We start from the raw sequence: 22,205 nt of genomic DNA, 5'->3' as shown, positions 1-22,205 counted from the left end.
GTTATTTTTTTGAGAAAAATGTCTCACTTCTATTTCTGAATTATTTCGTCTTTGTCTTTGTGTCATGACAAACAAACTGCTGTGATGCTCTCGGGAGCACAGTGTCCGACCTACGGCTCCAAGCGCCGACACTTCCGAGCAAAGAATGACCTCTAAATGCCCTCTTAATACCCATAAGCCCCCTACACTCGGGTCCAGCTGCCATCAACTTCTCCCTTTCTGCTCTTTACAGAAAATTAAGATCTTTGTGCAAACATTTTACTTTCTAGTCATGACAACCAAGAACGTGCGCACACTGTGGTTGAATTAGAATCAAATTATTGGACGGACGCTCTCGGGGAAAGATCTGCCTTTAAGGCGTACCAGGTCTGCTGTTGTATGGTCTTATCTCTCTATTATAAAAAATAATCTTGGGAGGGAGACGAGATGTGATCTTCTCGGAAGACACTTTGATGTCACACTAGACAAAAGGACAGCAGCGCGACAAGCAGAACACGCAGCTCGCCAGCAGCCGCAGCAGCAAGACAGCAGATGATCCGACTGCATCTCTTTAGTGTGCGTTCAGCCCCCCGCCTTCACAATGTGAGTGGGAGAGACGCAAAGTGGCAAAACGACAGCTGCTGTACGGGCTTTTAAACGATCGATGCGCAGCGCGACAAGCAGAACACGCAGCTCGCCAGCAGCCGCAGCAGCAAGACAGCAGATGATCCGACTGCATCTCTTTAGTGTGCGTTCAGCCCCCCGCCTTCACAATGTGAGTGGGAGAGACGCAAAGTGGCAAAAGGACAGCTGCTGTACGGGCTTTTAAACGATCGATGCGCAGCGCGACAAGCAGAACACGCAGCTCGCCAGCAGCAAGAATGCAGATGATCCGACTGCAACTCCTTAGCGTGCGTTCAGCCCCCCGCCTTCACAATGTGAGTGGGAGAGACGCAAAGTGGCAAAACGACAGCTGCTGTACGGGCTTTTAAACGATTGATGCGCAGCACGACAAGCAGAACACGCAGCTCGCCAGCAGCTGCAGCAGCAAGACAGCAGATGATCCGACTGCATCTCTTTAGTGTGCGTTCAGCCCCCCGCCTTCACAATGTGAGTGGGAGAGACGCAAAGTGGCAAAAGGACAGCTGCTGTACAGGCTTTTAAACGATCGATGCGCAGCGCGACAAGCAGAACACGCAGCTCGCCAGCAGCAAGAATGCAGATGATCCGACTGCAACTCCTTAGCGTGCGTTCAGCCCCCCGCCTTCACAATGTGAGTGGGAGAGACGCAAAGTGGCAAAACGACAGCTGCTGTACGGGCTTTTAAACGATTGATGCGCAGCACGACAAGCAGAACACGCAGCTCGCCAGCAGCCGCAGCAACAAGACAGCAGATGTTCCGACTGCATCACCTAAGGGCTCATTTATACTTCACGCTCAGTATCCGCCCCGCATCATGGCTGCCGCGTGTTCCCAGCGTTCATTTGATTCATCCTCTGAGCAGGTCCTCAGAAATTAATGTGACACATGCGCGAGTTGCAGTACCAGCAAAAAGTCGGGGGGCGCGGTGTGCTAAAAGTTGGAATGTGACGTCTGAGTCTCTGTTTACTATCTACATGTGACAGAAAGCTGCTTTGCGGATCCTACGAGATCGGTGTGCGCGCTTCGATGTTTGATGAATGGCTTGATGTGGTGAAGCAAAATGCCGACATACAGATGCATTCGTGGTGCTTTTATATTCAAGCGTCGCATATTCCAGATCGTAACAACACGATGCGTTTTAAAAGTCTCACATACCGTCTTCTGTGCCGTCTTTTTTTTTAGGGCTACCTCTGGTATTGACATCAGCAATCGCCACGCAGAACTCATTACATTTACGATATTCCAACTCTCTGCACATTTAGAATCCTTAGATTTATACTTGATATCACTTTCATGATGAAATGCATTGAAGTATGTATGTTACATTTTACAGATAAATCGGTAATTTTGTTTAAATAATGACTACTGTTAATAATGACACACATGGGGGTGACACGGTGGTGGATCGTTAGCGCTGCTCTCTCACAGGGAGTCACGTCACTGATATTACCTGCCTGGAGTTTACATGTTTTCCTGCTGGGTTTCCTTCCAAAGATATGCAGATTTGGTGACACTAAAATGACACCAGCCTGTGTGTGTGTGTGTGTGCTTGTATTCACCTTGCGATGAGCTGATGCCTCATCCAGGGATTGTTTCAGCCTCGTGCCCAATGCTAGCTGAAATGGACAAATCCCTGGACTGATGGATTTAATCATTAAACATCCTTTTCAGAGATATTGCAGTACGGTGTCATCGGAGTTTAATGGGTGTTCCAGGCAATTCACAACACAGCGAAGCCAAACTTGTTCTCACCGTGATAATATCTTGCACTGCCACCTGGTGGATTCCTCCAGATTTACGTAAAGTATGCCTGTGAGTATAAGCACTACAACGCTTGCACAGCAGGAGCGTCCTCTGCAGCATGCATCACGTCGCATGAAGTATAAATCTGGCCTTAGTGTGTGTTCAGCCACCGAGCCCCCTTCACAACGCGAGTGGGAGAGACGCAAAGTAGCCAAAGGACAGCTGCTGTACAGGCTTTTAAATGATTGACGCGCAACGCGACAAGCAGAACATGCAGCTCGCCAGCAGCAAAAATGGAGATGATCCGACCGCAACTCCTTAGCGTGTGTTTAGCCGCCGACCCCCCTTCACAACGCGAGTGGGAGAAACGCGAAGTGGCAAAAGGACAGCTGCTGTACAGGCTTTTAAATGATCGACGCGCAGTGCGACAAGCAGAACACGCAGCTCGCCAGCAGCCGCAGCAGCAAGACAGCAGATGATCCAAATGCATCTCCTTAGTGTGCGTTCAGCCGCCACCCCCCTTCACAACGCGAGCAGCGTTATGCATCCTGTGAGAGAAAAGATTTAACCACACCTGGGACCAGAAATAAAGGACAAAGAGTAGATTGTAACGGCCGACCCTTTACACTGACACAAACACCCAGGCTCCCTGCTCAGCTGCACTCACAGGCTCGCTCGCTCTAAGCTGCACGGGAGCCTTCGCTCTCACTATCCTGCATCGGCGTTATGTATTTGCACTTCACTAACTGATGGATGGCCTGGGAGCATCTTCATGTTTTCTTCATGATCTTTCTGTAATGTACCTAATACTCCAACTATAATTGGCACAGTTCTAGTTTTACAGTTCCACATCCTGCTAATCTTGATTTCCAAATCCTTGTATTTGCTGCTCTTCTCAGTTTCTTTGAACATGATGTTCAAGTCATCTGGGACAGCTATATCGATCAACAAGCAGGTTCTCTCTTCCTTATTATCCATCCATTATCCAACCCGCTATATCCTAACTCTGCCCAGGGTTTGTTTCCTGCCTTGCGCCCTGTGTTGACTGGGATTGGCTCCAGCAGACCCCCGTGACCCTGTAGTTAGGATATAGCGGGTTGGATAATGGATGGAGGGCGGCACGGTGGCGCAGTGGTAGCGCTGCTGCCTCGCATTTAGGAGACCAGGGTTCGCTTCCCGGGTCCTCCCTGCGTGGAGTTTGTGTGTTCTCCCCGTGTCTGCGTGAGTTTCCTCCCACAGTCCAAAGACATGCAGGTTAGGCGGATTGGCGCTTCTAAATTGGCCCTGGTGTGTGCTTGGTGTGTGGGTGTGTTTGTGTGTGTCCTGCGGTGGGTTTCCACCCTGCCCAGGATTGGTTCCTGCCTTGTGCCCTGTGTTGGCTGGGACTGGCTCCAGCAGACCCCCGTGACCCTGTGTTCGGATTCAGTGGGTTGGAAAATGGATGGATGGATGGACAATGGATGGATGGATGTTACATTGTGTAGTGTTAACGTTTACCCCCCCTGGTGGAACTGAAGAGTCGCATAGTGTGGTGGAGGAACGATCTCCTCAGTCTGTCAGTGGACAGCAGTCTGTTGCTGAAGCTGCTCTTCTGTCTGGAGATGATCCTGTTCAGTGGATGCAGTGGATCTCCATGATTGTCACGAGTCCGCTCAGCGCCCATCGTTCTGCCACGGATGTCAGACTGTCCAGCTCCATACCTACAATAGAGCCTGCCTTCCTCACCGGTTTGTCCAGACATGAGGCGTCCCTCTTCTTTATGGCACTTTGGTTTAGCTGGTGTTCAGGTGTAGGTGGTTTGAGTCGCACCATTAACGCAGAATTAATGCAATGTATGGTATTGTGCAATATAGATACATTCATCCATCCATCCATCCATTATCCAACCTGCTATATCCTAACACAGGGTCACAGGGGTCTGCTGGAGCCAATCCCAGCCAGCACGGAAGGAACAAATCCCCGGGCAGGGCGCCAGCCCACCGCAGGGCACACACACACTCCAAGCACACACTAGGGACAATTTAGGATCGCCAATGCATCTAACCTGAATGTCTTTGGACTGTGGGAGGAAACCTACACAGACACGGGGAGAACATGCAAACTTCATGCAGGGAGGACCCGGGAAGCCAACCCAGATCTCTTTATGCGAGGCAGCAGCACTACCACTGCGCCACCGTGCCGCCCTATCTAGATACAGTACATAAATATAGTCAATAGATATGTAATATAATAAATAAATAAATAAATAATAAATAATAGATATAGATAATACAGAAATGGTAGTGCTGCTGCCTCGCTGTTAGGAGACCTGGGTTCACTTCCCGGGTCCTCCCTGCGTGGAGTTTGCAGGTTCTTCCCGTGTCTGCGTGGGTTTCCTCCCACAGTCCAAAGACTTGCTGGTTAGGTGGATTGGCGATCCTAAATTGGCCCTAGTGTGTGCTTGGTGTGTGGGTGTGTTTGTGTGTGTCCTGCGGTGGGTTGGCACCCTGCCTGGGATTGGTTCCTGCCTTGTGCCCTGTGTTGGCTGGGATTGGCTACAGCGGACCCCCGTGACCCTGTGTTCGGATTCAGCGGGTTGGAAAATGGATGGATGGATGGATAATACAGAAATGATCAGTGTATGAATAGTTGTTTAAGACATGTAAACAATGACAGGTCAGAATGTTTCACAGCAGTAGGATATCAAGAGTGTCAAAATCCTTCAAGGTCAGTATGAGATTTTCAGTTCTTCTCTACCTGCACACTCGTCTTTACAGGACAGTGACTCGCATGTATAAAAGTTCTGTTTTTAGCGGTGGTTGAGGCCATGTTGAAGGTCCCAGGGGGCAGCCTGGTGTTAAGAAGTCTGACAGCTTGGGGGGTAAAAACTCTCCTGCAGCCTGGCAGATCTGACTCTGATGCTGCAGTATCTTGTCTTGGATGGCAGAAGTGTGAAAAGTCCATGTGAGGGGTGTAAGGGGTCCTGCTCAATGCTGCAGGCCTTGCGGACACTGCGTTTGTGAAATATGTCCTGTAGTGAAGGGAGAGGCACCCCAATAATGTTCTCTGCTGTCTTCAATATCCTTTGCAGGTGCTTGCAGTCACATATGTTGCAGTTGCCATACCAGACAGTGATGCAACTGGTCAGAACACTCTCAATGGTGCCTCTGTAGAACATGGTGAGGATGGAAGGGGGAAGACTTGCTCGCTTCAGCCGCCTCAGGAAGTGTCGTCTCTGCTGGGCTTTCTTGATTAGTGATGAGGACGGAAGACCGGAACCGCAAAGCCATTGCATAGACGCCTGTTTATCGACAAATGATCTTTATTTTATAAGCCAAGCTGCTCATCTTTCTTCTTGCCTGCCGTGGACTACACTGTTTGCTGTAATAAAATGAAACGTGGATCCCACCGTCCTCGAATTTGTCGGACGAAGCCTCCCCACTTCAGGCACCGATTTCGACGTAACACCTTGCTTCGGATTACACCCTTAATTTCGAACGGTTCCACTTCAGTCCCACCTGCTGATCTCCCACCCATCCTGCATACCGACTGGACGGTATAAGAGAACCACAAGGCGTTTAAAAGATGAAAATGATTTAAAAGAAAACGTCCAAGCCAGCATTTCTTTTTTTCTTATTCTTAAATTAGCCTGTCATTGTCGATTCTCTTCTGGCTCGTTTGAGACTACCTAAATGTTTTCTAAAAAAATGCCCCCCCCCCCCGTCCCCCATAACCCCATCAGCCAACACAAATTCTCAGGTCAAAAACTGTCAAGATGCTTAAGGAGAGCCGCGCTGACACACAAATTAGACGCCTGGCCTGTTTACGGTTCAATCTCTTAATACCATTTGCTTTTTTGTGCATCTGGTACTAATTTCACACTGGCACTAAGCATTAGCTGGAAATAAAATGCCTTATACTGTCCATCCGTCATAATGAATATTTTTCAGCAGCCCAGCGCCTAAAACCCCCTCATTTTACAGTTATTATGATCACAGCACTCCGGCCATGTGAAACCGGCAGTTTCGCAATGTCGGCTTTCAATTCCACGCCACGGATTCTATCATTTAGACGCCACCGGTTTACTGTTAATAAATCGTCATCCATTTATCACTTTCAATTTAACAAAGTAAAATAAATAAAAGTTAAAATGATCCTCATTTCTCGGTTTGTAATGAGCTCCCCTTAAAGCCTCGTAGGATTTACATTGAGGCCTCTAGTAAAGATATTCGATATCTGTAGTTAAACATCTATCTTGAGCCCGACTTTAAAGGTCGAAAGAATACACACTTTTACATGAAAAGGAATTTCCATGATGACATTTCTTCCACTAACCTAGAAATTTCTACGGCTACGTTAACATTTTTTGGGATAACATCAAATTTACCATCGGGGCTGAAGGTCACCATATCAAAATAGGAGGAACATTTTCCGAGGAAATCTTGGAAGTCTATACAAAAAAAAATTTTTATGCCAGTATCCTGTCTTTTGATTTTTTTATTTTGAAAATCCCATCCTCGATTAGGGCGGCACGGTGGCGCAGTGGTAGCACAGCTCCCCAAACACAATGTCCTCTCTCAGCACATCCACAGTCTTTATCTTCTTCTTTCGGCTGTGTCTGTTAGGGGTCGCCACATCGGATCATCTTCTTCCATATCTTCCTGTTCTCCCCATCTTGTTCACCTGCATGTCCTCCCTCACCACATCCATTAACCTTCTCTTAGGTCTTCCTCTTCTCCTCTTTGCTGGCAGCTCTATCCTTAGCACCCCTCTCTCAGTATACCCCTCATCTCTCCTCTGCACATGTCCAAAGCAATGCAATCTCGCCTCTCTGACTTTGTCTCCCAACCTGAGCTGACCCTCTAATGTCCTCATTTCTAATCCTATCCATCCTTGTCACCCTCAATGCAAATCTTAGCATCTTTAACTCTGCCACCTCCAGCTGTGTCTCCTGTGCCACCATCTCCAGCCCATATAACATAGCTGGTCTCACTACCGTCCTGTAGACCTTCCCTTTCACTCTTGCTGGTACCCGTCTGTCACTCTTCTCCACCCACTCTACTCTACCTGCACTCTCTTCTACAATGCCCATTGTACTGTATTAATCATAAATAAATACATTTTATCACATAACGGGTGGCACGGTTGCACAGTGGTAGCGCTGCTGCCTTGCAGTAAGGAGCCCTGGGTTCACTTGCTGGGTCCTCCCTGCGTGGAGTTTGCATGTTCTCCCCGTGTCTGCGTGGGTTTCCTCCCACAGTCCAAAGACATGCAGGTTAGGTGCATTGGCGATCCTAAATTGCCTCTAGTGTGTGGATTGGTGTGCCCTGCGGTGGGATGGCGCCCTGTCCGGGATTTGTTCCTGCCTTGCACTCTGTGCTGGCTGGGATTGGCTCCAGCAGACCCCTGTGACCCTGTGTTAGGATATAGCAGGTTGGACAATGACTGACTGCCTGACATCCTCGATTAGGCCTTGGGTTACAAATTCTACATGGAAAAGTAATAAGTACCCATAGGAGTGAAAAACAAATCCTTAATATCTTGTTTGGGTTCTCCAAGACAACAAGGAGACCCAAAAGAAATAAAACTGAAACATTTTCAGATTTTTCTCCAGAGGAAAGAATTCCCCCAGTTTATTCTGACAAGGGTCTCCTCTTGAGTTTCAGCAGAGACCTTAACAAAGTCACACCAGTGGGCTCAGATGTTCCCAGTAGTGTCTTGACATTTTTTCTTTCTACATTTTGAAACCCAAGCCCTGTGGTTGTGTGCCTGAAATCCCACTACTGACACCAATGTGTGTATCCATGACAGCATCACTTCATTTGCCTGTTCTTCAATTGAGAATACAAAATAAATGTAACCGATTGTATCTCAAATGTTCTTAAGTCCCCTTGGATAAAGGCGTCAGTCCTATAAGAGGTCTAAAAAAAATATGAAGTCTTTAATTTTATTGTAGATTTTATTTTTTTTCTCCAGCTGTCTGGAGTTTTTTTTGTTTTTCCTGTCCTCTCTGGCCATCGGACCTTACTTTTATTTTATGTTAATTAGTGTTCCCTAATTTTAATTCTTATTTATTTTGTCTTTTTTCTCTTTCTTCATCCTGTAAAGCACTTTGAGCTCCATCATTTGTATGAAAATGTGCTATAGAAATAAAAGTTGTTGTTGTTGTTAATGACATTAAAACAAGAGATCTCAAAAATATAACAAATATATCTCTCTATTATAAAAAATAAAATCTTTGAAGGTTGGAAGGAGACGAGACGTGATCTTATGAAGAGAGACACTTTCACATCCTGCAAGACGAGACTTTGTGCCAAGAGATTTAACCACAACCGGGGCCGGAAATAAAAGACAAAGAGTAGACGGCAAAGTACAGTGCATCCAGAAAGTATTCACAGCGCATCACTTTTTCCACATTTTGTTATGTTACAGCCTTATTCCATAATGGATTAAATTCATTTTTTTCCTCAGAATTCTAAACACAACACCCCATAATGACAACGTGAAAAAAGTTCACTTGAGGTTTTTGTAAATTTATTAAAAATAACATAACTGAGAAATCCCATGTCCATAAGTATTCCCAGCCTTTGCTCAATACTTTGTCGTTGCACCTTTGGCAGCAATTCCAGCCTCAAGTCTTTTTGAATTTGATGCCACAAGCTTGGCACACCTATCCTTGGCCAGTTTCGCCCATTCCTCTTTGCAGCACCTCTCAAGCTCCATCAGGTTGGATGGGAAGCGTCGGTGCACAGCCATTTTAAGATCTCTCCAGAGATGTTCAATCATATTCAAGTCTGGGCTCTGGTTGGGCCACTCAAGAACATTCACAGAGTTGTCCTGAAGCCACTCCTTTGATATTTTGGCTGTGTGCTTAGGGTCGTTGTCCTGCTGAAAGATGAACCGTCGCCCCAGTCTGAGGTCAAGAGCGCTCTGGAGCAGGTTTTTAACCAGGATGTCTCTGTACATTGCTGCAGTCATCTTTCCCTTTATCCTGACTAGTCTCCCAGTCCCTGCCACTGAAAAACATCCCACAGCATGATGCTGCCACCACCATGCTTCACTGTAGGGATGGTATTGGCCTGGTGATGAGCGGTGCCAGGTTTCCTCCAAATGTGACGCCTGGCATTCACACCAAAGAGTTCAATCTTTGTCTCATGAGAGAATTTTCTTTCTCATGGTCTGAGAGTCCTTCAGGTGCCTTTTGGCAAACTCCAGGCGAGCTGCCATGTGCCTTTTACTAAGGAGTGGCTTCCATCTGGCCACTCTACCATACAGGCCTGATTGGTGGATTGCTGCAGAGATGGTTGTCCTTCTGGAAGGTTCTCCTCTCTCCACAGAGGACCTCTGGAGCTCTGACAGAGTGACCATCGGGTTCTTGGTCACCTCCCTGACTAAGGCCCTTCTCCCCCGATCGCTCAGTTTAGATGGCCGGCCAGCTCTAGGTAGAGTCCTGGTGGTTTCGAACTTCTTCCACTTACAGATGATGGAGGCCACTGTGCTCATTGGGACCTTCAAAGCAGCAGAAATTTTTCTGTAACCTTCCCCAGATTTGTGCTTCGAGACAATCCTGTCTTGGAGGTCTACAGACAATTCCTTTGACTTCATGCTTGGATTGTGCTCTGACATGAACTGTCAACTGTGGGACCTTCTATAGACAGGTGTGTGCCTTTCCAAATCATGTCCAGTCAACTGAATTTACCACAGGTGGACTCCAATGAAGCTGCAGAAACATCTCAGGGATGATCAGGGGAAACAGGATGCACCTGAGCTCAATTTGGAGCTTCATGGCAAAGGCTGTGAATACTTATGGACATGTGCTTTCTCAGTTTTTTTTATTTTTGATAAACTTGCAAAAATCTCAAGTAAACTTTTTTCACGTTGTCATTATGGGGTGTTGTGTGTAGAATTCTGAGGGAAAAAATGAATTTAATCCATTTTGGAATAAGGCTGTAACATAACAAAATGTGGAGAAAGTGATGCGCTGGGAATACTTTCCGGATGCACTGTTGAACCTTGTAAACGTCGGCGCGATACACATGCAGAGCAGGTTAGAGATAATGGAAGTACGAAAATTCGAAAGTCTCGAAAAAAGGATAGGAAAAAGATTGCATAAGTGCAGACAAACGGAAATTATTACTTGGTGAAGTAACGGATTTATGGGATCTGTTATTTGTATCAGTCACTCACAGTCAGAGAGCCAGTAATAGAGCAGATTTGTAGTGGTGTTGTCGATGGTCCAGACGCTAGTGGGCCACACTACCTGATCTTGTTCAAGCCGGGGCTTCAAGATTATTCTTGAATAAGCCAAAAAAAAAACACAGATGTGGAGCCAATGGAGGGGGTTCCATGATCAGCTATTTACAGAGGACTTAGAAAGTATTCAGACCCCTTCATTTGTTGCAACGTTTTGCTAAAATCATTTAAGTCCATTGGTTCCCACATTAAGCAACAGTCAAAAACCCGGAATGACATTCAACTTTGCAACTTTATTACAAATAAACAAATAAACCGAAATATCCCACTGACCCAAGTATTCAGACCCTTCCCTTTGGCGCAGGTGGATTCTGTTCTATCGATTATCTTCAGGATGTTTGGTCCACCTGTGTACAAATCAATTGATTAACAACAGGCACATATCTGTCTGTAGAAGGTCCCACAGTGGAGCAAAAACCAAGCCATGATGTTGAAGGAACTGCCTGCAGAGCTCAGAGACAGGGTTGTGTTGAGGCGCAGATCTGAAGAAGGCTACAACATAAATTCCAGCAGCATTGATGGTTCCCAAGAGCACAATTGCCTCCATACTTCTTCAATAGAAGAAGTTTGGATCAAACATGACACTTCCTAGAGCTGGCCAAACTGAGAAATCATGGGAGAAGGGCCAGAGTAAGAGTAAAGTGGCCAAGAACCTGATGATCAATCTTGCTGAACTCCAATGAACCCGTGTGGAGATGGGAAAAACTTCCAGAAGGATAACAACTACTGCAACACTTCTAGCTCTGGGCTTTATAGCAGACTGACCAGACAGAAGCCTCTTCTCAGTATAAGAGACATGGAAGCCCAATTGGAGTTGGAAAAAAGGCACCAAAAGGACTCTCAGACTGTGAGGAAACAACATTCTCTGGTCTGATGAAACCAAAATTAGAGTCATGTCTGGAGGAAATCCAGCCACTTATACAGTACCATTCCAAAGATGTGGCACAGTGGTGGCAGCATCATGCTTTAGGGATGGTACTTGAGGAAAGGTGAATGGAGGAAAGTACAGGGATATCCTTAACGAAAACCTGCATCAGAGAACTCTGGACCTCAGACGTGGCAGACAGTTCACCTTCTAGCAGATGTGGCAAGCGGCTGGGGGTGGTACCCAGCCGGGACGCCCAGAAGGACCGGAGGAGGGATCATGCCTCCTCCACACCACAAGAGGGTGACCACCCTGGTGGCTTTGGGGACCACGGGAACAGAGCTTAGAAGCTCAACCCTATAGGGGCTCGTGGTCACTGCCAGGGGGCACCCCGATGCCTGAGGAGCCCTGGCCCTCAGCACTTCCGGCTGGGGGGAAGAAGACCAGGGACACCCGGAGTGTTTCTGGGTGCCCGGCCGGCACTCCCTGGTGTGGCAGAAGTGCCGGCTGGACACCCAGAAACACTCCGGGTTTCTCTGGTCGTCTTCCCCCCAGCCATTGGAAGGCACCTGGAGCACATCTGGGTGATTATAAAAGGGGCCGCCTCCCTCCATTCGATGGCTGGAGCTTGGAGGAGAGGAGTGGAGACGGTCAGGAGAAGAGAGGTATTGTGAGGCCTGGACTAAGGGTGATTGGTGCTGAGGCACTGGGCTGTGCATGCTACACTTTATGTAAATGATAATGAATAAACGTGTGTTGGTGTTTGAATCTTCGGTGTCCGCCTGTCTGTGTTCCCCAGTTCCCCACACAGGACACAAGAGTGGCTTAGGGACAACTCTGGGAATGTTCTTGTGTGAACATGTCTGGAGAAACCTGAAAATATCTGTCCACCAACAATCTCCATCCAACCTGACAGAAGTTGAGAGGACCCGCAGAGAAGAATGGTAGAGAATCTCCAAAGTCTAGTGGTGTGACGTTTGTGGCGTTCAATCCCAAGAAGATTCCAACCAAGGATCGCTGCCAACGTGGCTTATTAACTAAGTACAGAATAAACGGTCAATGTGATATTTCAGGTTTTTATGTTTAATAGATTTGCAACCATTTTGAAAATCCTGTGTCCGCTTTGTCATACTGGGGAATTGAGCGCTGCCTGATGAGGGTGGAAAATGAATTTAAATGCTTTTAACACAACACAACAACATGTGGAAAAAGTTTGAAAACATTCAGAATCCTTTATATAGCTACATATTCTTCCACTATCTGCATACTTATTGTATATTACTCTGAAAATAGATCTTCCTAGAACAGAAAGCCACAGGAATCGTATCCGGAAGCCTGTCCAGGACTAAGTTCCACAAGGTGAAACACAGAATCTCATTATCCTAATGGACAAGCTGTAGAATCATCTGTTATAAAAACGTCTCTCTTATCCTGAATTTTGTTCAAATGCACACATAAGTCTATAAAACCGGAGAGTGACAGAAAAAAAGTCTGAAAATGTCTTAGTGGGTTATATAGAATAACGAACTGGCAGCATTTGGCAGCCATGTGTCTGGCAGGTTCCCAACTGGCTCACTGGTAGTCTACAAAAATACTACTTAAGATGAAAGGCAACAAATATGGAATAATTAAGTTGCCGGTGGTTAAACTCCAAATTTTTTTTGAAACACGGCTCTTGTTTCTTCTCCGTTTACTTGCTGATCCCCTTCACATATTGGTCATGGAATTCGGTCCTTTCATGTTAACCTTAGCCCACTTTCTTCTTGTTTTTCCTCATCTCTCAGCTATTCCTGTTAGGAGTCGCCAAAGCGGATCATCTTGTTCCATACCTTCCTGTCCTCTCCATCTTGTTCTGTTACACCCATCACCTGCATGACCTCTCTCACCACATCCATAAACCTTCTCTTAGGCCTTCCTCTGTTCCTCTTACCTGACAGCTCTATCCTCAACACCCTTCTCTCAATGTACTCAGCATCTCTCCTCTGCACATGTCCAAACCAACACAATCTCACTTCTCTGACTTTGTTTTCAAACAGTTCAACCTGAGCTGACCCCCTAATGTTCTCATTTCTAATCCTGTCCATCCTCGTCACACCCAATGTAAATCTTAGCATCTTTAACTCTGACACCTCCAGCTGTGTCTTCTGCTTTCTGGTCAGTGCCACCGTCTCCAGCCCATATAACATAGCTGGTCTCACTACTATCCTGTAGACCTTCCCTTTCATTCTTGCTGATACCCGTCTGTCACCAATCACTCCTGACACTCTTCTCCACCCACTCCACCCTGCCTGCACTCTCTTCTTCACTTCTCTTCCACAATCCCCATTACTCTGTACTGTTGATCCCAAGTATTTAAACTCATCCACCTTTGCCAACTCTACTCCTTACATCCTCACCATTCTACTGACCTCCTTCTCATTCACACACATGTATTCTGTCGTGGTGGTCCTACTGACCTTCATTCCTCTCCTCTCTAGAGTAGATCTCCACCGCTCCAAGGTCTCCTCAACCTGCTCCCTACTCTCACTACAGATCACAATGTCATCAGCAAACATCACAGTCCACGGGGACTCCTGTCTAATCTGAAAACTTGTCCATCACCAATGCAAATAAGAAAGGGCACAAAGCTGATCCCTGATGTAATCCCACCTCCCTCACTCCTACCGCAGACCGCACCACGGTCACACTTCCCTCATACATATCCTGTACCACTCTTACATACTTCTCTGCCACTCCCGACTTCCTCATACAATACTACATCTCCTCTCTAGGCACTCATATACAGTAGGTCATATGCTTTCTTTAACTCGATAAAGACACAATGAAGCTCCTTCTGTCCATCTCTCTACTTCTTCAACACCTTCAGAGCAAACATCACATTTAAACCTTAGCCCACCTGAAAAAGCTCAAATATGTATGTTGTATACCAGACCACAACTTGCTTATAATTATTGTCATAAAAGACACCGATTCATTCATGGTGGCCTTGATAAAAGATAGAGGGGCATCCTGACCGGGTTGGTTTAGTGGTACCTTTCTCATATCGGGAGGCCATTATAAGGTAAGGACAGAGAGTGACTGCCACCTGAGGCTTTGCATTCCCCCAGTACACCAGGGGGCAGTGTTCCTCTGGTATGGCTCCAGTTTGGACTCCTGCAGGGCTACATGGGAGTTGTAGGTTCTGTTGGGGTTCTCAGATGCCGCTAGATGAAACAGGTTCTCCTATTTTGGAGAAGTCCCACCAGACCTGGAAGTGCTTCCAGGTGGCAAACCTCTTATACCAGAAGTACTCGAGAGTTCATGTTGAAGAGCAGAAATCTGTGCAATCAGAGTCGGGAGGAGGACAACGAGGTTTGCTCAAGGGAGAGGGAAAAGGAAAGGAAAGGAGTGGAACTGTGACTGATGTATCAGGTGATAAAAACCTATAAAAGGTATTTTATTCGAAATAAAAACTTCTTTCCTTGAAGCCGTGACTTTGTGGTTTGCTTGTGTCTCGGTGTTTGGGGCGCAGGTGCACCCCCTGTACGTCACAGTTTTTCTCTGGAAAGTCTCTGGTTCTTCTGTGCTCCAAAACGACGTTATACAGAAATACAAATGACACGACAAGAGAAAGGGTTAGGGTTAGGGTCACATCTGATAACATTGTTTAAAGCGAAAAAGTCATTAATGACACATCTTCAGAAACAAACTTCTTGGCACAGTGAGCTAAGCAAATCAATGAAATGGACAGAATTATTTTCACCCTGTCACAAGTGTCCTTAGTGAACATCTTCAAAGGTACCAGAGGTCATCCTGTGCATGTTATTTTAGTACCAGGCTTTCCACTGAGCTTGCCGAGTGTATTTTCACATGGTTGCTGTCAATTTCTGCAGCGTCTTATGGACTTTCGGTTGGTTTGCACCTTTATCCTGCATATTTATTATTTGTAGACATAGCCACAAAGCCAAAATGAGAACAAAAATGAAGAGCTTTGGGACAAAAACACAAAAGATTCGAGATCCAGGAAATCAAATAATCAAAGCGTCGAAAGCCGTAAAAGAAGACAGGTTTGTTATTCGCAAACTCGGATACAAAATGGCCGTCGAGATGACTTTTTAACTTCTCAACAGCCGACCCCTCAAAGTTGTGACCCCAGCAACCAAGATCTGCATTGTGACGACGGAATCCAGAACATGGCGCAATAAAATGCTAAGAAATTGGAAGTTGCACAACAAAGCATTCAAACCAGAAATCTCTTTTTCGGAATCAGAATCCCTGAGTTTCAAACCCTCTGAAGAGACGTATAGCTGGCCAGAATTCACTCAGGATAAAGCATTAAAAAAATTTATGAAAATTACACACAATCATCAAATCTCGAAAATGACTTCAACCCTTGAAATGTCGTTCTTTACTAACCTGTTACGGGACAGTCCAGTGTTACGTTTGATCCAGAACTCGCTACAACTGTGTCACCAACAATGGCCGTCCAGCTGTGACCTGCCCAGACAGTTGAATTTTTCTTGGAGGACTTGATACCGGGTGGCTCTGTGTTTAAAGACATAATAAAAATAGAAATAACATATGTAATATGTCACTGTGTGCTCTGTACAAAAAATATTTTGTAAATCCACTCACATGTACAGGCCAAATTTAGCACACAGGGGCTCATCATTTAGAACTGCTAGGCAAGCATTAGAAGACAGAAAGGGACAACTCCGAAAATGGACATTGTACTATTTCTGTGTGCATTAAACTGAATCCTCTCTTTGCCTTGTTTGGGATGGCATGATTTACCTATGTAAGGGCCTGCACATGGAGAAAGAGTATAAAGCCTTGGAACATTGCCCGGCACACCAGGAAGCCGGACGGATGGGAGATGACGTCAATCCGATTGTGAAAATCCTTCCAGCGCAGCGCCGAAAATGGCAGACTGCATACATCGAACTCCCACTTCGGTAATTGTCTTGCCATTGGCTTCCTTTCGTTTGTTATACCGTGTAAATTGTCATTAAAGAAAGTTATTTTCTCTTATGTGATTTCTTACTGCCGTATCACTATGGGAGGGGTATCGTCTCGTTATCCATATTACTAACCGAAGGTTGTAAACCGGATGAGTGCAGGGCGCAGGGCTCACCGGATGTACAGAAACCCCAAAGGTCCATGCAATGACAACACTCTTGCGAAAGGAGTCACGGCACACACCAACTGTGACAACGCGCGCACCTACAACGCGCTTGCGAAAGGAGTCACGGCTCAAACCAAAGGTCCATGCTGTGACAACGTGCGCGCCTACAACGCGCTTGCGAAAGGAGTCACGGCTCAAACCAACTGTGACAACGCGCTTGCGAAAGGAGTCACGGCTCAAACCAAAGGTCCATGCTGTGACAACGCGCTTGTGAAAGGAGTCACGGCACATACCAACTGTGACAACGCGCACGCCTACAACGCGCTTGCGAAAGGAGTCACGGCTCAAACCAAAGGTCCATGCTGTGACAATGTGCGCGCCTACAACGCACTTGCGAAAGGAGTCACAGCTCAAACCAACTGTTACAACGCGCTTGCGAAAGGAGTCACGGCTCAAACCAACTGTGACAACGCGCGCGCCTACAATGCGCTTGCGAAAGGAGTCACGGCTCAAACCAAAGGTCCATGCTGTGACAACGTGCGCGCCTACAACGCACTTGCGAAAGGAGTCACAGCTCAAACCAACTGTTACAACGCGTTTGCGAAAGGAGTCACGGCTCAAACCAACTGTGACAACACGCGCACCTACAACGCGCTTGCGAAAGGAGTCACGGCTCAAACCAACTGTGACAACGCGCTTGCGAAAGGAGTCACGGCTCAAACCAAAGGTCCATGCTGTGACAACGTGCGCGCCTACAACCAGCTTGCGAAAGGAGTTGCGGCTCAAACCAAACAAAACACAGAAACGAGACTACGACCTGTGAACTACACCTCAGGTAAAGCGTGCACGCCAGGTTGTATGGCCGCCCAGACGTGAGCGCCCACACCACCGCATATACCCTCCATGATATGTCTTCACGCAGCGGCTTCCCACCAAGGCGCATATTGCGCTGTGGCGCTCGCCCCACAGTCAGACGCAGCGGCTTCCCAGAGTCAGTAGGTGGCCCTCAAACAACACAACCTGTTCAAGCGGTCGGTGTCAGCGAAGGCAACAGACTCACGTTTCCACAAAACGAAACCGCTTTAGTACAGATATGCCTATTGGATTAAATGACATTTCCCCAGACGCACCCGCCCTCCATGATATGTCATCCATCCACATATCGGACGGAACAGAAACTGATTGCCATTCTAGGATTTCCGATTCGCTAGCGAATCGCGGGCTTACTTGTAATATATCTATTTAGGTTCAGGTTACATAAAAACGCAGCAATTAAAAAGAACTTATTCCAACCAGGGAGCTATCGCCCCCTAGAGGAAAACAACACATCATTAAACGGGGCTTTACCTTAATGAGAAATTCTCTCAGTTCATTTTGCGTATTATTTATTATTTTATTGTAATTAAGCTGAAGTGAATTTCATATAATTTGTTATATCAAATGCTACACAACTGACTAAAGCACATTGCTCTTTAAAACATGCACCATTTTCTTTATCATTGGCACATGTAGTTGTTATTAAAATGCTTGCACTGAAATGTCTTTAAGCACTCCCTGGTGCCTCGCTAAGTAAATACTGCACAGTTATAGCCCACCGCACCATCGGGGGGCCTCACTCCCTGGTGGTGGCTCAGGCCAGCTGGCGTTTGAGAGTCAGAAGGGTGATGCTGAATTATTGTGTGTGGCAAGGGTTAGGAATTTCTTCAAGGAGGCGGAAAACACGGCCCCATCTTATGGTACCGTTAGGACCATCCATCACCAATGGAAACGATCAGCTCTCATCCAAACGTACTAAAAGTTGCAAAAAAAATTAACGACAGCTCAACATTCTAGAAACTCAACTCGCAAAAACAAAAGTTTATTCGGGCTCAGAGAAGTTATTACCTGCAAACAAAAGAAGTGAACTTTCCGAATCGGTCCCCTGGTCATTTGCCGCAGTACACTCATAGCGGCCAGCGTCATCAAACTGGGGACGTAATATCTGCAGTCGTCCAGGGACATCCAATGATATTCTACAAAAAAAAAATAAAAAATGACAAATCATGGTCTTTTCTATGAAATCAGGTGTATTTGTAATAAAGGTTTTTATTTGTTATTTATCTAACTGAGGGATCTTGGCCCGGGCCCGCGTAAAACGCATATCGTCACTTTCTTGGTGACGTAATGAATGCGTCGACTCCCCAATTCTGTAAATTAAAGAACAGGAAAAACAATAAAAACACAATTAATGTGTATTATAACACGTGCAAAGGTAATGTTAGGTCTTTTTACTTCGAAATTCAGTGAACATATTCAGTTTGGGGCGCCATGGTGGTGTAGTGGTAGCGCCGCTGCCTCGCATGTTGGGAGACCCGGGTTCGCTTGTTCTCCTCGTGTCTGAGTGGGTTTCCTCCCACAGTCCAAAGACATTCAGGTTAAGTGCATTGGTGTTTCTAAATTGTGCTTTGTGTGTGTGTGTGCCCTGCAGTGGACTGGCGCCCTGCCCGGGGTTTGTTTGCTGCCTTGCGCCCTGTGTTGGCTGGGATTGGCTCCAGCAGACCCCCCGTGACCCTGTAGTTGGGATATAGCAGGTTGGTTTGACCGGTGCACCTACAGTCGTACACGGCGGCCAATCGTAACGCCTCCTGCGATTCGAGGTTAACTGCTCACATTGGCATCATTAGATCTTTTAATGAAAGGCTATCCAGGGGATGATTGTAGAAATGATAAGCACGTTCCAAATATGAATTGTATAATGAAAGCAAGCTGCTGTTATTTTTATAGATTCAATGGTTTTAAAGGCAGCGTAATCAAAGTTCAGAAGACGCATTAGTGCACCTTAGAGATTTTCTTAAATTTATGGCAGTAAGAATAATCAAAGATCCAAAATGTAGGGGAACACCTGCTACTTTAATGGGTGTTAAAGTGTCCTGGCTGCTGGGAGTGAAGGAAACGTAACAGCCTTTAGAAGGAGCGGGCAACAAATCCTAATGGTACATCGGAATTTATGAAAAAGGAAAAGCAAAATGGCTTTTTTTATTTTATTTTATTATGAATGAATGCATGTATGTGTTCATTCAGCCAAAAGACGGTTTCCATTCCAGTGAGGACGCTGGTTTAACCTGACTCTGCATTTCATTTACAAAGGTCAACGAAATGTATCGAAAATATCGTTTTTTTTTAATACCGTATATACTCACGGATAAGTCGGGGCTTGATTTTACCGTATAATTTCCGGTATTTTATAATAAGTCAAATGCGGAAAACTCACACTATTAGTTCAAGAGATTATGATATGCTAACGTCCACCTGAGAGAGGAACCACGGAGCACACGTCCGTTTTTTGTCTATGTGGGTGCAGCAATGTGCTATATCAGCGCGTCCTCCTAACCCAGCGTTTCTCAACCTTTAAGTATTTGCGACCCGAGTTTGTTTTCGTAACAGTTTTAATTGCGCCCCCCCTAACGTTTTTTTGAAAGGAACCCACTAATACTAATTTGTTCTTTTTTAATTAATGATATATCATAGATGCATATTTTATTATACCTACTTAACTTTTATCGACATTTATCTAACTCTATATTTATTTTTCTAATATCAGAATGTAGTTTAAGTTAATTTTTTTGGTTTCAATAGATGGATTTTTCATATTTTCAATTCTTGTTTTCTTTCTTTCACATCTTCACGCCCCCCTTTTTGTTACTTCGCGCCCCCCTAGGGGGGCCCGCCCCACAGTTTGAGAACCACTGTCCTAACCCGTCTGTCTCTATTGTGCCTACGTGACCACACGGTAATACCCGAACTATTCTGAAACGACGTTTGCACTGTTTAGTGTTTTTTTGTATCTCACAGCCTCATACACCTGTATTGCAAGAGAATCCCTTATTTACGATGGAGCGTTTGATCAGAAGAAAATATGAAGCTGGTTTTAAATTAAACGTCGTGGATGAAGTAGCAAAAGAAGTTGGTAAGTGCGTTGCTGCAATAAAATCCGACGTGTCTGAGAAACTGATGCAAGATTGGAGGTGGTAAGATGTCAAAAATAAAAACTTAAGTGTCCCATTTTTGATTGGGCGTTTAAGTCGGGGTCTGATTTTAGGATCAATGTTTCAGGTTTCAAGACCCGACTTATACGTGAGTATATACGGTAATTCAATAAAGCTGTGGTAACCTTGGCACATAATGACTACTAATCACTGACTTCCATTTTCTCTGACATAGCTGTTAATATTTCAGCCCGGTATCCTCGTCTGGCTGGGGTTCAGTTTCTTGTTTTATGTCCCTTTTGTGTCCTTCATTTATGTTAATGTTACTTTAGTTAATTATCTGCTATGTTTTCTAATCGTGTGTTATGTGTCTTGTGGGTGGTTCCCTGAGGGGCGGAGCCACCTGTCTATCACCACCAAGGACTGCCCTCAGCCCTATAAAGGCGGAGGGTTCCCCACAGTTCCTGGTGGCTCGTTCAAATGCACTTTGGAGTTGGTGAGCTAACTTGTGTTCTTTTGTGGTATCTCTGGATTTTTTTATTTTTTGATATTCTACTCTCTTTTCTGTCCATTTTCTGGATTATTGTATCAGCACTTAGTTTGCAAAGTGCTGGACAAATCCCATTGTCTTTTGTGCTCCACAGAGCTCCTTGTTATTCCAGAGCTATATGTATTACACGTATTAGTTATATGTATTATATATGTATATACAGATGTTATACGTTATATGTTAGTTATACATTATATTGTGAATTTCCCCTTGGGGTTAATAACGTATCTATTGTAGCAGTAGGGGGTGCTATTGCTCCCTTGAACCCTCAGGTACCACGCCAAACAGCAGGTAAAAGTATAATTCTTCTTATTTTTATTACAATTCTGTGCACTAAGCACCCTCCACTCCACACTACACATACAATAGTCGATAATCAACAATTCTCAGTCCTCCTCTCCCAGACACTTAGCCACCCTTCCTCCCAGCTCAGCTCAGTGTCTGGGCTTTCCCACAGTCCTTTTATATCCCCTGACCCGGAAGTGGTTCCAACCCTACAGTCCATGATTCGCTATTCCTTCCGGGTCGGGTAAAAAGTCCTTTTCTTCATCCCGGAAGCACGTCGTTCCTTCCGGTCATGTGATCAGGACTCACTACCGTAGCACTCTGCAAGCCTCCCTACAGCGGCTTTTGGTGGTCCCCATGGTATCCAGCAGGGCTGTTTATAAAAACTACAAGGTCCATAAGGCCCTGCTAGAATTCGGGGAACTTCCATGCTGCTGGGAGGGCTCCATCTGGCGGCTTGGAGATGTGGGCCGGAATATATGGCCAGCCATCCATCACATTATCTATCTATCTATCTATCTATCTATCTATCTATCTATCTATCTATCTATCTATCTATCTATCTATCTATCTATCTATCTATCTATCTATATGTATTAGTTGGTCATTTTCTAACCCACTTTGTCCTGAACAGGATCGTGAAGGGTGCTGGAGCCTATTCCAGCTAGCACAGGGTGCCAGTCCACCACAGAGCAAACACACACACCAGCCACACACCAGGGCCAATTGAGCATCGCAAATCAACCTAACTTGCAAGTCTTTGGACTGTGGGAGGAAACCCACGCAGACACAGGGAGAACATGCAAACTCCACGCAGGCAGGACCCGGGACGTAAACCCT

At 45.8% G+C, this 22,205-nt stretch overlaps 1 protein-coding gene across 1 annotated transcript in view; it reads right to left on the bottom strand.

The window, feature by feature from the left end:
* The window catches only part of adamtsl3 (ADAMTS-like 3), a 537,604-nt gene that overhangs the window by 33,672 nt on the left and 481,727 nt on the right, over positions 1-22,205 (bottom strand). The window contains exons 22-23 of the mRNA XM_051920411.1: positions 18,450-18,577; positions 15,857-15,985 (exon numbers count right to left, since the gene is read on the bottom strand). Coding sequence (XP_051776371.1) covers positions 15,857-15,985; positions 18,450-18,577 — 257 coding nt within the window. The remainder of the gene's footprint in view (positions 1-15,856; positions 15,986-18,449; positions 18,578-22,205) is intronic.

Source organism: Erpetoichthys calabaricus, chromosome 17 (genome assembly GCF_900747795.2).
Source record: "Erpetoichthys calabaricus chromosome 17, fErpCal1.3, whole genome shotgun sequence".
Taxonomy (NCBI): Eukaryota; Metazoa; Chordata; class Cladistia; order Polypteriformes; family Polypteridae; genus Erpetoichthys; species Erpetoichthys calabaricus.
This window is presented reverse-complemented; position numbering and strand designations above follow the sequence as displayed.